General features: G+C 51.6%; 1 protein-coding gene across 22 annotated transcripts in view; it reads left to right on the top strand.

Moving 5' to 3' along the window:
* Window positions 1–13359, top strand: part of LOC150000631 (protocadherin gamma-C4) — a 160099-nt gene extending 146740 nt beyond the window's left edge. For all 22 annotated transcript variants that reach the window (XM_090288144.1, XM_090288143.1, XM_090288146.1 and 19 more), the window contains exons 2-4: window positions 91–149; window positions 7451–7539; window positions 12009–13359. In XM_090288144.1, the coding sequence (XP_090144270.1) occupies window positions 91–149; window positions 7451–7539; window positions 12009–12235 (375 nt within the window). In that variant the 3' untranslated portion in view covers window positions 12236–13359. The remainder of the gene's footprint in view (window positions 1–90; window positions 150–7450; window positions 7540–12008) is intronic.
* The last annotated feature ends 941 nt before the right edge of the window (window positions 13360–14300 follow it).

Raw genomic sequence — 14300 nt, 5'->3', positions numbered from 1 at the left:
CTCCCCTCCTTCCCTCCGGGCTCATCCCCAGGGGTCCAGTGACATTCTGACTTCTGGGTACTCAGCCCTTTCCCTCTGTTTTCTCCACAGCAAGCCCCGCCCAACACGGACTGGCGTTTCTCTCAGGCCCAGAGACCCGGCACCAGCGGGTAGGTGACTGCCTCTCCAGCCCACCCTCTTCTCTGCGGCATTTTCTCAGCGATGACGTGGGAGGAGAGGGGGGAGGGCTTAGCGTTTGCTACAAATGGCTTCTTCCCTCAGTTCCAGATTTCAGGAAGGTTTTGGTGTGTTGGGGGCCGTTACACAGATTCCAGAAAGAAGAGGCTATTTTGGAAGTTGAAATCACACGCTCCTCCCCTCCCTTCTCCCACCATGGGAATCTTGTCCAATCTCCTGGGAGCTCTGTGGGACCAAAAGATGGTTTTAAGGTGGTCTCTGGGTGGAGAGGAAGCTTATTATATCCACATACTGCCTACATCCCCCTACTCTGGGTTGAGCTGGGCTCCATCCCGACCTGGGGTTCAGGCAGAGAAACCTGGGGCAGGCGGAGGAGAGGAAGAGCGGAGACAGAGGAGGGAGGCCGGCAGTTGTGGGGGAAGTGGAGACAGCACAGCTGGAGGTGGGGCTGAGGAGGCAGAGTTCCTGGGGCGGGTCACCCTGGTCCTGCCCCTCCTCCAGGCCACCGGCGGGCCCCCTCTGGTCCGGCCCTCTCTGCCTGTAGGCCTTTTGTCTCTGCCATTCTCTTATCTCTGCAGCCTTCCCTCAGTCTCTCTGTCAGTTTACATTCTCCGACCTTTTCTTGGTCTCTATCTCAGTTTCTGTCTCTGTTGCCGCCTCTCTGTCCCGACCATTTGTGTGTACTTGTGTTGATCTGTGCCTCCCTCTGAGCCTACGGTGGCCAAGTGCTCAATAAATGTGGAATCAATGAATAAATGTGACTTCCTAGTCTCAGTCTGTTTCTCTTCTCTCTCTGTCTCTACCTCCCTGTCTCCATCCTTGATCTCTTTTCTGTCTCTTCTTTCATCCTGTGCTCCTGTCCTTGTGTTCCTCTGTCCCCAGCCTCTGTTTCTCAGTCTCTCACTCTTTCTGCTTCCCTCTCTGTGGTCAGCCTCTCCGTGTCCCTCTCTCTCTCTGTAGATCTCTCTGTTTGTCTCTTTCTGACTCTTGGAGTCTCTTTCTCTGTTTCTCTTCCTTTATCTCTCTCTCTGTCTCTCTTTTATCCTGTTTTTCACTCGGTGCCCCTGTCTGTCTCTCATTTCTTTGTACTTGTGGGCAAGCCAGCACACACATGTGTCCCCACCTCTCCCCCTCCCGCGCCCCTCACACACAGGGCCTTTGATCATGGTTTTCCAACTCACGCCCACCCATCCAGGCTACCCCAGCTGCTCGCTTCAATCTGGTATGAATTCCTGCTGAGACAGGAACCCCCTGCAGGCGGAGGAGGAGGGGAACTTCAGCGGAAAGACCTTCAGTTGGTCTAGGGGGAGTGGGATGGGCCCTGGGCCAGGCCTCCCTGCTAGAAGTCAGGAGCCTGGAGGAGTCCAAGGATCCCTGGAGAGAGGGGGGAGCAGAGTTGGACTGACTTCCCTGCCCCCTCGCTGGTCAGACCTTGCTGCCAGCAGTTCCCTAAATGCTACAGATACTGAGCCCTCGCTGCCACCGCAAGAACCCAGGGGACCTTGCAGGGTGGAGACTCCAGCTCCTGGGCAGGTGCGGTCCTGTCACTGGTATCAGCATCTCAGGGCACTTCCTAGAAGGCAACAAGGCACAGGAGTTGGACTGCCCCTGCCCCATCCTGCACCCAGCTGTCTCCTTTCTCCCCACTGGCCTTGCCAGCCTTCCCATAAGTTATCCATTAGATCATTCATGTAGTCATTCATATATTCATTCAAAAACTATTTATTGAGTATCACCTATTAACCAGTCGCCAAGCTCAACACTGGTTTATAAGAGTGAACAAGCAGACACGATCCTTGAACTCAGAGGCTTTCATGTCCACAGGGAGGCCAGAAATTGACCACAAATCACACACAAAAATCATAGCAAGTTCTGAGAAGAAGAGGATCATGAGAGTGTGGTGGTGGAAGGGGGTAGAGGATGCCTGCAGGAGGAAGTGACATTTGAGCTGAGGTGATGAGAAGCACATGGTAATTTGTGTCCCCTTTCCCCACCCCCACCCCAGGCCATGTACTAGCCCTGAAGCAAAATTCATTGCTGAACCTGGTATCCCCTCAGTCTGAGCGCCTCACCCCTGCCTAAAACACATGCAGGGGCTCTTGGGGAGGTGGAGGAGGCTCAGGAGCTCTCCCATCCTTAACTTGAGCAAGATGGGACAAACATTTCTGACTCAGCTCCAAAGTGGCCCAGATTAAGAAAGCATTAAGGGCCCAGTCCAGCAACTGCAACTTCCTGTCCTCGCTCAGTGAACAGCAGGACCCGTATAGGCCAGGTGGTATTCTACATATAGGGTATAAAAAGACAGGCTCTCTGTCTTCAGGGGTTTACAGTGTTGAGGGAGACAAATATTAAACAGTTAACCTCACAGAAAAAGTATGATTGTAGTGATCATAAGTGCTTTGAAGAGCAGTACCTAGTAGTGAGAGCATAGGACAGGGATTTATTTGACGTGATCAGGAAGCAGGAGGACATCCAGAAGGAAATGAAGCTGTGCTGGAATCTGAAGGACAAATAGAAAGGAATTAACCAGCTGAAGGAAAGAATTGAGAGCATTCCAGGTACAGGGAAGAGCATGTGCAAAGGCCCTGCGGGGAGGCATCTCAGGATAGAGAATGACAGGGAGTTTTTCTGTGCTGCCATTCTGATGAGTAAATTGGAGTCTAAGCCTGGTTCCAGCCCTCCACTACTTTTATGCCCCACTCCCTCCCCACCATCTTGGCTACTGGCACACCAGGTTCAAAGCAGGGTTAGCGTTGAGTCTTTCAGTAAACCTGGTCCAGGTTCAAGCCAGCGCTCGGTCCCGTTGCCTAGAGAAAAGGGGGAAAAACTCAAGTTCTGAAGTTCCTGCTTCCCACCGCTATCCCTCCTGGCTCATCCTTTTGGCTTCTGATCCCAGCAGTTGTTGCCTCAGGGTCTGAATCCTGCCCACAGATCTCCCTTCTCAGGCCCTGGCCAGGCCCCACCCTGCAGCTGTTGGAGCCTCTGCGCGGAGGAGGCCGTCCCCACTCAGCTTCCCCTGGTCCCCACTCTGTTCCCTTTGATGGTTTCACACCATCCTTGCCTTCTACCCACCCTCCCCTGAGAAGACTCTGTTCCTGCTCTCCCTCAGTGTGGACAGTCATTCAACAAACAAGCCACAACTTACTTTTCTTCTGCTTTTAAAATAATACACGCTAATTATAGAAACATGAAAAATAAAGAACAAAAACATTTTTTAAAGTACTCATAGTTTCACAACCCAGGGAAACCACCACTAACAATTTTTTTAATATGGAAGAGTTCAAATCTATACAAAAGTATAGAGAATAATAAAATGAACCTCCATGAGCCGGCTATTCAGCTTCAACTAACCCCCATCTCATTTTACTTCTATCTTCCCATCTTCACCCCACCCTTTCTTGATTTATTTTGAACATTCTCAGCCGTTATATAATTGTATCTCAGTCTTCACTGTGTTTAACAATTTTTAAATATGTCGTCGTCGGCAGCCGTCCGTCTCGAGAGACGATGGTGTAGCTTCTTAAGAGTCTATCTGCACCGCCGAGAATGGCTGTGCAGTCCGACTCGGGAGTGACATGGTATCTGTCTCCTCCCGTGTTGAATCGACATCTTGCGATGACGCTGAAGCTACAGAGCCTGGGCAGGGTGATATGGAGGGTCTGCTGTTGCCCATGCAGCAGACGCCTCCTCTCTTCGCAGCTGAAGGGTCCAAGGGAAAGACGGAGTCAATACAGTTTGGCTTCAGGTGCGCCGCAGGAGTTGCCGGTGTTGACTACAACGTCAAACCGCCTTAGGGACTCCGGCTCCGGATTTTCTGTCGGGGTTTACTCCCTTAGCCTTTCCCCTGAAGAGGTATGCCGCAAGGCAGCGGAGGTTTTTTGGAGTCAGAGTTTTCCTTCTCTGATGTACCCTGACTGGAAGATCGAACCAGCGACACTTAGCTCGCAGGCTGACGCTCAATCCACTGAGCTAAACCAGCCAGGGCCATTTAAATATGTAAGCACTAACAATATTAACAAACTAAAAATTAATATATTAGCAATAAATAATATGAATAAACTAATACCACATTTCCCCAATTATTTCTCTCTCTTTCCATTAACTTGTTTGCATGCTTATCCAAATTTATATTTGGTTGAGTATCTCAACTCTCTTAAGCTCTTTTAATACTTTCATGTGTATCTTTCTAAACCTTTTTCTTTGTGTGGTCAAGCAACATGCACAGGGTTCCTCTTTTAAAAAAATCTGATTTGCTTAAATAAATTGTTTATGAATTTGTTCACAGAATACTGAGAACTTTCATTCCCAGTAAACTGGTATATTTCTCACTAGCGTTTTTTTTTCTTCTTCACAGTAATTGAGGTCATATTCTTCATTAGTATTGTAGCTTTTTTTTTGTCTTCACAATATATTACAAAAATACCCCCACATCCACAAAAACTTCTTTTTTTCTTTTTTTTATTGCTTTCCTATTATAGTTGTCACAAAAATTTCTTAAAGTCATTTAATTATTGCATAATAGCCCTGCATATAGGGTGGGGCAACAGTAGGTTTACAGTTGTATGGAAAACAGAGTTTATTCTTGCATTATTATTTATCAGTTATTACATATATTATTTTCCTTAAGTTTATGAGCAACTGTAAACTTACTTTTGTCCAATGCTGCATATGTGTATTTTAAAATGCTGATAAGCTTTTACTACATTGAAAGTGTATACATGCATTTACATTTTATCAGTTAAATCCAGGCTATTGTCACGGGTGATTTCCCCAGATTGTTTTTTTTTTTTTTTTTTTGAGCCTGATTCAGGAAGCACTTTATGAAAGCTCAGCCTCTACAATGGTCCCCAACACACATGCAGCACGCCAGGACACAGCTCCTTCGGGACAGGCTGAAGCTGTCATCTCTTAAGGCCTAGGGCCGGTCACAGGCTCTGATGCATAGTGGGTGCTTGGAAAATGGCCAATTAGATGTAGTCTCTCTCCTCCACTTTTATGTTTTCATTGTTTCCCAAATCCTGGAAGAGCTCCCTATACCTACTACTGGGGGTCCAGCCCCCCCTCCCCCGCCACTCGCCCCTGTCCGCTGAAGCCCAGTATGTTGTTGTGTTTAAGATCATCAGCTTTGGAGTCACATTAGACCCATTTCAGGTTGTAGCTCTGCCAGTTGCCAGCTGTGTGACCTTGGGAAAGTTTCTCAACCTCCTGGAGCCCTGATTTTATCTGCTGGAAACTAGGGCTAATCATAACACTTATGGTTCTGAAGTTGAAACAGAATGTGTGTACACACACACACACACACACATATTCCCATCATCCACTCACCTCCTGCCCAGCTTTAAAGAGCTGGCAGCCTGCCCATGTGCTTGGCCTCCAACCTTCAACTGTTTCCCTAGAATCCTCCTTACATCCCCCTTCCTCTTCATTCCCTCAACACCGCTACCCACCTCCACAGGGTGTCCTCCTAACCTGGCACCTGACCCTACTGTCTACCTAACAGCCCCAAAGTTCTTCTCCTGGCTGCCCCCCACCATCTGCTCCCTGGTCTGTCCCCATTAGATGCTTCACAGAGGGAGGCCTGAGCCACCTGCCTGTGTCCTGTGCCCTCAGACAGGCGCAAGAGCCTCAGCAGGACTTCTGGATTTTCATGGAGACAAAGGTGGCTGAGGTCCGTCACTAGGGTCCTGTCCTCCCAGAGGTAACCTCACCCTCAGTCCTCTCACAGGAGCAAGAGTGACCTTTAAATGCTTAAATCCAATCATGACACCTCCCTCCTCTTAAACACCTCATGGCTTCCCAGAGCTCTTAGCATGAGACCAAAATCTTTAGTGTTGCTCTGCAGTCACAGCCCCTGATGACACCTCCCCTGTGGCCACCAGGCTCTTTCCTTTAGTCCTTGGAACTGGCCCAGCCTCTCCCAGCCTCTGGGCATGTCACTACCTGCACCTGGAAAGCTCTCTCCCAAATCACACCTTATCCTAGATAACGTAATTTTACCCCTCCTTTTTTCACTTTGAAATATTTCAACCCAGTTGAAAAGTTGAAAAAATAGTATGATGAACATCTGAATACTGTTTTTACCTAGATGCATTTGTTAATACTTTGCACATTTGTTTTATTTCTCTCTATACTGACACACGCACACACATACACACACACACACACTCACACACATGTGTGCCTTCAAGGTCTCCCCTCCCCTAGTGTTGAATCCTCATCAAGACCTAACCCTCTCCACAGGCCTTTCCCCAGACATTCAGCTCAGGCAGCACAGATTTATTGAGGAACTTTGGGGTGCCAGACAGTGCCAAGGGTCACCTAATAGACTGTGTATGTGTCAGGGTGCTTCCTCCTTTCCTCAACAACGGAAATGACTTGATCCTTGACAATTCCAAGCAAGCATGGAAATAGCCACTATGGGAAAAACCCAAGTTGGGTTGGAACCCTTTAGGGCTCTTTTCTGGGTTAGCGTGTTTCACAGTAATGAATCCCTCCGTGCTTTTCTCAATGCGTAGAGCATCCGCAGATCTGATTCAGGTGCTGCAGTAGGAAGCAGGTCGACAGCCTTGCCATGCGGAGCTGGATCTGGGGGCCTAGGGATCCCCTCTAACAAACTGTATTTGTTTCACCAAGGCAGAGTCTGGAAACTGGCCTTCCAGAAAACAGTATCTCCCCAGGCTTTGCTGTAAGGGAGAACTTGAGGAATTAGAGAAGTGGATCTGAATAAGTTTGGTGGCAGATGTTTGGGAGGAGCTTGGGGGTGGGTGTTCTTGTAAAATAGGAGGGGTGGGTTCTTCTGTGCCCTGCATTTTATCCCGAGGGCTTACAAGCCTCCCTGCTCCAGGGTCTCCTGGGCCCTCCTGTGTCCCCCATTCCTCATCTCTCTAGGTTCTCACACCTTTCTCTGGTTCGGACACAGTCTTTCCCATTTCCCACCTTCACTGCCCTGGGGAGAGGCCCGACCCCCTCACTGTGACAGTAAGCACTGCTCTCTCATGTACGGCGGGGCAAGTCACAGTTTCTCCCGCTTTGTCTAAGGGCCACAGTGTCTGAGGCATGTCTGAGACAGTGACGAGCTGGCTTGGGCGACTGACAAATGGGGTCTGGCTTCTGAAGGATTGTATAAAGTAGCCCCTACCTTGCTGAAAGGGAGCGGGTCTTGGGTGTGAGGTGGGGCTAGGGTACAAGATTTGGGGGCCTTGGAAGAGGACAGGAGGGGCAGGAGCTGGGCTGGCCTGGGACACTGTGCTCACCACCCACACTCTCTCTCCAGCTCCCAAAATGGCGATGAAACCGGCACCTGGCCCAACAACCAGTTTGACACAGAGATGCTGCAAGCGATGATCTTGGCCTCTGCCAGCGGTGAGTTGTGCCAGCGGGAGTGAGGTGTTGGAGTGGGAGATAGGGGTTCTGGAGCATCCCACAGCCACCATGCCTTGAGACTGGCTGTCAAACTGCATGATTTCTCTGGATCCCTCTGCTGGTTTTAGAGAACTCATAATTCTAGACCATAAAGACAAATTGAGGAGCAGCTGAGGGACTCGGGGTCCTGGGATGCCCAGAAGGGAGTGAACAAGGAAAGACCCACTGCAGACACCTATGGAGTAGTGGTTGAGGGTCTGGCTCTGGAAGGGCATAGCATCAGTCCAGTCCTAGCTCTGCCACTTACGGTCTCTGTGACTTTGATCACTTTGCTTGATCTCCCTAAACCTCAACTTCCTCAGTCAAGGAAATGGGGGCAGCAACCTTAAGGGCTGCCATGAGCATTGAAGGAGATGGTGCCACAAAGCACGAAGTACTAGGGCTGGCACATACAAGCCCTCACTCCATGCATGTGGGTGGGGATGCTTCCAGCACTGAGATAGACTCTGAATATTTGAGACCTTTTCTCTTGTTTGCTAACCCCACCTTCAGAATGGAATTTTGGTCTTCTCACAAAGCTAACAAAGGACTTCACATGTAACAGGGATTCCCTAAAGAGTCACAAGTGTTGTGAACAGGGGAAGTAGAATAGTATCATTAGTACTTAAGAGCACAGGCTTGGAGGCAGGTCAACAGGGATTCCAATTCTGGTACCCCTGTTTTAACTGTGAGTCCTCAGGCAAGTTACTAAGCCCCTCTGGGCCTCAGTTTCACTGACTCTAAAATGGGCACAATAATAACAGCTCTTGCGGTGGTGTTGTGAGAGCCTAATATAAGACCTCAGCACAGAATTGGCAGAGCGGAAGGGCACAGCAGGTAGTGGCCCAAACTGATTAACTATTATCTTTATTGGTCCATAGGAGTAGATGGAATGCAGAATTAGAATAATGCCTATTAATAAGGACTAGCTTCTGGAGCAGCAAATCCTGGGTTTCTATGAAGGCTGGTGGGGGATTGAGGCACTGGCTGTACATTGTGACCAAGAGCCCTGCCCCTTAGCCCGGAGAGTTGGAGGGCAGAGAACCAGGTAAAATCAGAACATAGTCACCATAACCACGCCTGTGTACCACCCCAGGTGCGTGTTAGACATACTTTCTAGGCCTCAGGTCAATGAACCCTCTCAACAGTTCCTCAAGGCACCCCTGACTATTTCCATTTGACAGATGAGAGGGAACTAAGAAGTAGGTCACTGCCCCAAGGCTGCAGATTGGCAGTTCTAATCTGGCCTGACTCCCAGTTTTATGTCTCTTCTGCTCCGGTGACAATGTCTGCCTTGAGATCCAGCCTCAGTTTCCCCTTTAGCTGAATAGGTCTGGAAGCTGAACTCTCACTACCCTGCATTATTCTCCCAGGTTAGGGTTGCAGATAAAACACAAGATGATCAGTTAAATGTTAACTTTAGGTAAACAACAAATAATAATATAGCATAAGTAGGTCCCAAACGTTAGTATTGGGACCTACAACGCTAAAAAATGGCTCGTTGTTTACCTGAAATTCGTATTTAACTGGGTGCCCTGTATTTTTACTTGCCAAATCCGACCAGCTTCCCACTGCTGTCTGTGAGACTGAGGCCAGGACTGTGGTCGGGAAGGGCTGGAAGTGGCAGAGGCAACCAGCCTTCTGGACGGAGCTGGGCCCAGAGAGGCCAGATGCTGAGAGTGAAAGAGGAAAGCAGCTGGGTCTGGGGAGATGCCAAGTCGGGTTCTTGAACGAAGTAAACAGACAGTCAGGTATATTTAGCTCTTGCGGCGCTAAGCCCGAAGGCCAGGAAGCAGGCTCTCTAGCCTAAGTCCAGTCTTTAAAAACAGAGGTGGAGTATTTATGGCCCCAAACCCTCCTAGATGGTCCCCTGGGTCATTGCAGGCTGGCCCCTCTCGCAGGGCTCCCGGCCTCCGGCCCACACAGGGCCTGACCTGAGTGTAGGCCGGACCCTGGGGAACAGACCCGGAGGATGGAGGCTGCGGTCAGGCCCCACTCTCACTTTCACACCCGCTTCCTTGCCCTGGAGCTCGAGAGGTTCCTGGAGTCCAGCCCAGCAGGGCCTGTGGGGCTGCTGAGGGGGAGTCAGAGGGAGAGTAAGTACACTTGGGAGGATTCTTAAACAAACATTTCAGTGAGGAGGTGTGCTCTCAAGGAGCCTGCGGTTTGCAGTTCAGCCGGCTGAGGTCCGGCTTGACCAGGCCTCTCTGGGCTGCCCCTGAGTTGCTGCCCTTCGCCCTGGGGTGGGGAGGGCAGGCTCCACGGGAGGCTACAGGGCCTGGAGCAGCTTCCCCAGGAGAGGAGGTCAGCACCACTTCTACCTCCTCCGAAACAGAGGATGCCCAGGTTCTTGCTGCTCTTCAAAGTCTGCTGCTCTTGGACCAAAGGAAGATCCTGGTCCCTGCCTAGTGCAGGTAGAAAGAGGGGCCATTGGAGGACTGCTTCTACAGAAGGCCAGAGCCTGCACCCCAGTTTCTCTCCCTCAGATCTGTAGATGGGGTAACTGAGGCCAGACTCAAGCAGGGCCTGGGGGCAAGGTCACACAGCTCGATTCCACTGCACTCCATAGGGCCTGGGCCAGTGTCAGGCCCATGATCCCGTGAAGGAGGTGACAGGGGCTGGCTTTGCCATTCTCACTCGGGTGCTCCTCAGAGGTCCTGGGCACCTGTAGGATGTGGGTGGGCCTGGCTTCCAGTTACCCAGTCAAGCCTTTCCTTTCTTTCTCTTTCTGCCTCTCTTCTCCCTGTTTCTCCCGCTCCTGCTCTTCTTCTCTAAACCACTCTGGAATCCTGGCTCTTGAAGCCAGATCTGGCCCCCTTCCCCAGCCCCTCCATTCCCAGGCTGGAAGAGCGAATGTTGGGAGGGGAGGGGGCCAGCAGTCAGCGTCCCAGTTCCCTCCTGGAGTCCATTAGGGGAAACAGAGAAATGTCCGTGCAATGAAGGGGCTGGAGGATGGAGAGGGAAGGGAGTGGGCAGCTGCTCCCTTCCTCCCAGCCCTACCCCCCATCCTGCCCCGAAGGTCCTCTGGTCCAGGGATTGGGGGGTTGAAACGGAGGCTGCAGAAACCTGAGCACTGGAGTGAAATGGCTCATCTCTCCTTTCCTCCTATGGTGCCCCTCCCGCTTCGTGCCATTCTTTGAAAATATTTCCTGTCTCTCTTTCTCAATCCCTGGTCAGTGTCCCAGGATTACTCAGCTTCTCCAGGCTTTAGTCACCCTCTCTACTCAGTCCCAGGGTCTGGGATGGGGGCAGAGGGAGGCAGAAAGCTCCTCTGTCAGCCTGGGGATTTAACCCTCCCCCTGCCAGGGGACTCCATTACCCTGTGAGCTCAGCCCAAGCATCGAACTCCCAGTTCCTTCCCCTGCCACACATGCACCGGATGGTGGTGATGAGGATCCCAGCAGCTGACACTTGGTGCCTGGGCACTGGGTGAAGCCCTGTCTCATTTAAGCCTCGAAAAAGCCCACTTGTGAACTTCTCAACCTTTAATACGCACACAAATCACCTGGAGATCCTGTTAAAATGCGGAGTCAGAGAGTCTGCATTTCTAACAAGCTCCAGGTGATGCTAAGCCAGGGCCAGAATGTGCACTTCCCTGGACCCCTGTGTCTTCTTGGGCAGGACACTGTCTTTGATGTCACCTGGCTCTGACACTGTGAGCCTGTCTGGTCCTGGGCTCGTCACCTACTCAGCCTTGTGGAAGACAGCTCGTGCTATCTCCTCTCCTCTCCCTGACCCAGGGAGGAGTGCTGAGGGCTCTGCTGCTGCTGCTGGTGGTGTCTGCCCTACACCCACTCACAGGCGCTTAGGCCTCACCCCTGCTCTAACCTGTGCTGGCTGGTATGGCCGTGGGCTAGCCTTTCACCTTCTTGGAGCCTGGTTTCCCTGATCTGGGAAGTGGGGGTAACACGCATAACTCACTGGGTTGTTGCGCCAAGGTTAGGAGCCATCCCGCACGTACGTGCACCATCTAGCCAAGTGCTTGGCACAGAGTAGGCAGCAGTCGCTGTTCTGAAACAAATGCTTGGAAGGGAACCTGCTCCTGATAACAGAACAACTAAATACCTGCTCTGTGCCAGGCACTGGTTGGAGAAGGGAAGGAGGATGCACAAGCCATGGCTGAAGGCCACCAGGAGCCCACAGTCTAGTGAGAAGGGCCAGGACGAGGGTATGAGAGCCAGTGTCTCAACCAATGAACAGCTAGCATCCTTTAAGCCCTTACCTTAAGTGAATAGGTAAAAGCTGGGAATCAAATCTAGGCTGTTAGTCCAGAACCCTGTACCTCTACCCCTTGTGACAGAGACGGTCTTTCCAGTGCTCAGCGTGGTCAGGGCTGGGTGCTGTGCAGGCATTCATTCGCTGCTTGTGCTGCAGGGCAGTGATTGTTGGGCACCCAGAGGTGAGTACCTGATTTTCCTCTGTCTCTGCAGAAGCTGCTGACGGGAGCTCCACCCTGGGAGGGGGTGCCGGCACGATGGGCTTGAGTGCCCGCTATGGGCCCCAGTTCACCCTGCAGCACGTGCCCGACTACCGCCAGAATGTCTACATCCCAGGCAGCAATGCCACCCTGACCAATGCAGCGGGCAAACGCGATGGCAAGGCCCCAGCAGGTGGCAACGGCAACAAGAAGAAGTCAGGCAAGAAGGAGAAGAAGTAATGTGGAGGCTGGCCCAGAGCCACAGGGCCACCTCTCCCCCCACAGCCAGCCCAGCCTCTCCTGACCTGGACCCAGGACTGGGATTTTCAGGGCTCACCCCCAGGATCCTGGTGGGGCCCAGGCCATGCTCCCCTTGGGAAACAGAAGCAAGTGCCCAGTCAACACCCCCTCTCTGCCCCCAGGGGATTGAATATGCAAAGGGAGTTCTGCTGGGAACCCCTATCCAATCAATTGCTGTGCCCATGGGGGTAGTGGGGTTAGTGTAGACATCATTTATCACCCCTGCTTTAGTTATCGCTGAACTCCTCCATCTTCCAAAGTCAATCAGGCCCAACCATCACCTGCCTCCCTCCTCCCCATGCCACCCCACCCCCCTCCCTCAACAGCTCATCTTCCTTGAGTAAGGTGGTTGGGGTGTTAAGGTACCTGGTGACCTAAAAAAGGCTCTTAGTTCTGAAGAGTTGAAAGGGCATCATGACCTCTTGGCCGATCCTTCAATTCTCACACTTCCCCCAAAGCATGGTTTGGTGCCAGTCCCTTCACCTCCTTCCCAAGCCTGAGACCAAGCTCAGGTTTTGGGAGACGTGGTCATCATTCCGTGGTACTGATGCTTGCTGGATTTAGAGAGGGCATTTTGCTACCATGCCTCTTCCCAATGCTTTAGGGACCAGTTTTTTTGTTCTGTTTTGTTTTTCGTTGTCTGATATTCCCACTGCATGCTGTGGCTGCCCCCTCCCCAAACAAGAGACTCCATTGCATGTTCCAAGACAGTATGGGGTGGTAAGATAAGGAAGGAAAGTGTGGATGTGGATGGGGGATGGATGACTCTTGACCCATCAGATAATAGGGTCTTGCAGGAGGCTCTGTGTGTCACCAGGGTAGTGATCAGATCTTTCCAGCCATAAACCAAGCACCAGGCTGGACCCTCATCTACCACAAGCAGCCAGCTGTGGGCTGAGCTACCAGCACCAATGGACTTACACTGGCATTACAGCCCAAGGAAAGTTAGAGCAGGTTTGGGACCAGGTCCCCTGGAAAGATCAGAGGGGCCTCTGTGGGTGCTGGGTACTCCAGAGGTGCCCACAGTGGGAGGATCAGTAAGGCCCCCCAGCCTGGAACAAAGAGCCAGGGGCTAGAGCAGGGACCAAGTGGACAGAAAGTCTCAGCCCAGGATCAGGCTTCTCCACGGGGCCCCTGCATTCCCCAAGGCTGGGTCCTTCACCTTGCCAGGTGCCATTTCTTCTCTGTGAAGGCCACTGCCCAGGTCCCCAGTGTGCCCCCTAGTGGCCAGAGCCTGGTTAAAGTCCCTAGTGCCTCCTTGTGCATAAACCTTCCTCCGCCCACCCACCTCTGCCACCGAGTCCCGTTCATCCAGCGGGGCTGAGCGAGAACCCGACCCTAGTCCTTACAGTAGCGTAGAGACCCCCTCCCTCCCTCTTTTGGCTGGTGTAGAATAGCCAATAGTGTAGTGCGGTGTGCTTTTCCGTGATGGCGAGTGGGCAGCGGGCAGCGGGCTCCGCGCAGCCGTCTGTCCTTGAATCTGCCTGCGGTGGCCCGTGCTGTGTTTTGTGCTGTGTCCGCGCGCTGCGGCGACCCCCTCCCCGATACTGACTCCTATAAGCGCTTCTCTTTGCATAGTCACGTAGCTCCCCACCTCTTTCCTGTGTTTCACGCAAGTTTTATACTCTAATATTTATATGGCTTTTTTTCTTTGAAAATAAAAATAAAAAAGGTTTCTTCTGAAAGGTTGAACGTTTCTGTTTGTGAGATGGAGGCTCCTGACACGTTTGGATGAAGTAATGTGAGGGGTGCAAGCTGGAAAGAGTGGGATCGGGGGGCGATTATGGTGTTTGCGTCTTGGTTTGTGTCGTTGCTGAGAGTCTGTGTATGACGGTCGAATGTGACTGTTTATGCTTGCAACACCTTTGTGCATATGTAAGAGCATGCGATTGACTGTAAGTGTGCCGGTGGATCTGTACACCGTGTGTGTAGTCGGCTTGCGGGTCCGTTGTGGGGGAGGGGATATCAGCGCGGCGTGTCAGTGTGTAACTGAGTGTGCAGTTGG

The sequence above is a fragment of the Furipterus horrens genome, unplaced genomic scaffold (assembly GCF_987537825.1).
Source record: "Furipterus horrens unplaced genomic scaffold, mFurHor1.1.pri manual_scaffold_10, whole genome shotgun sequence".
Taxonomy (NCBI): Eukaryota; Metazoa; Chordata; class Mammalia; order Chiroptera; family Furipteridae; genus Furipterus; species Furipterus horrens.
Note: the sequence above shows the minus strand (reverse complement) of the source record. Positions and strands in the feature narration are given on the sequence as shown.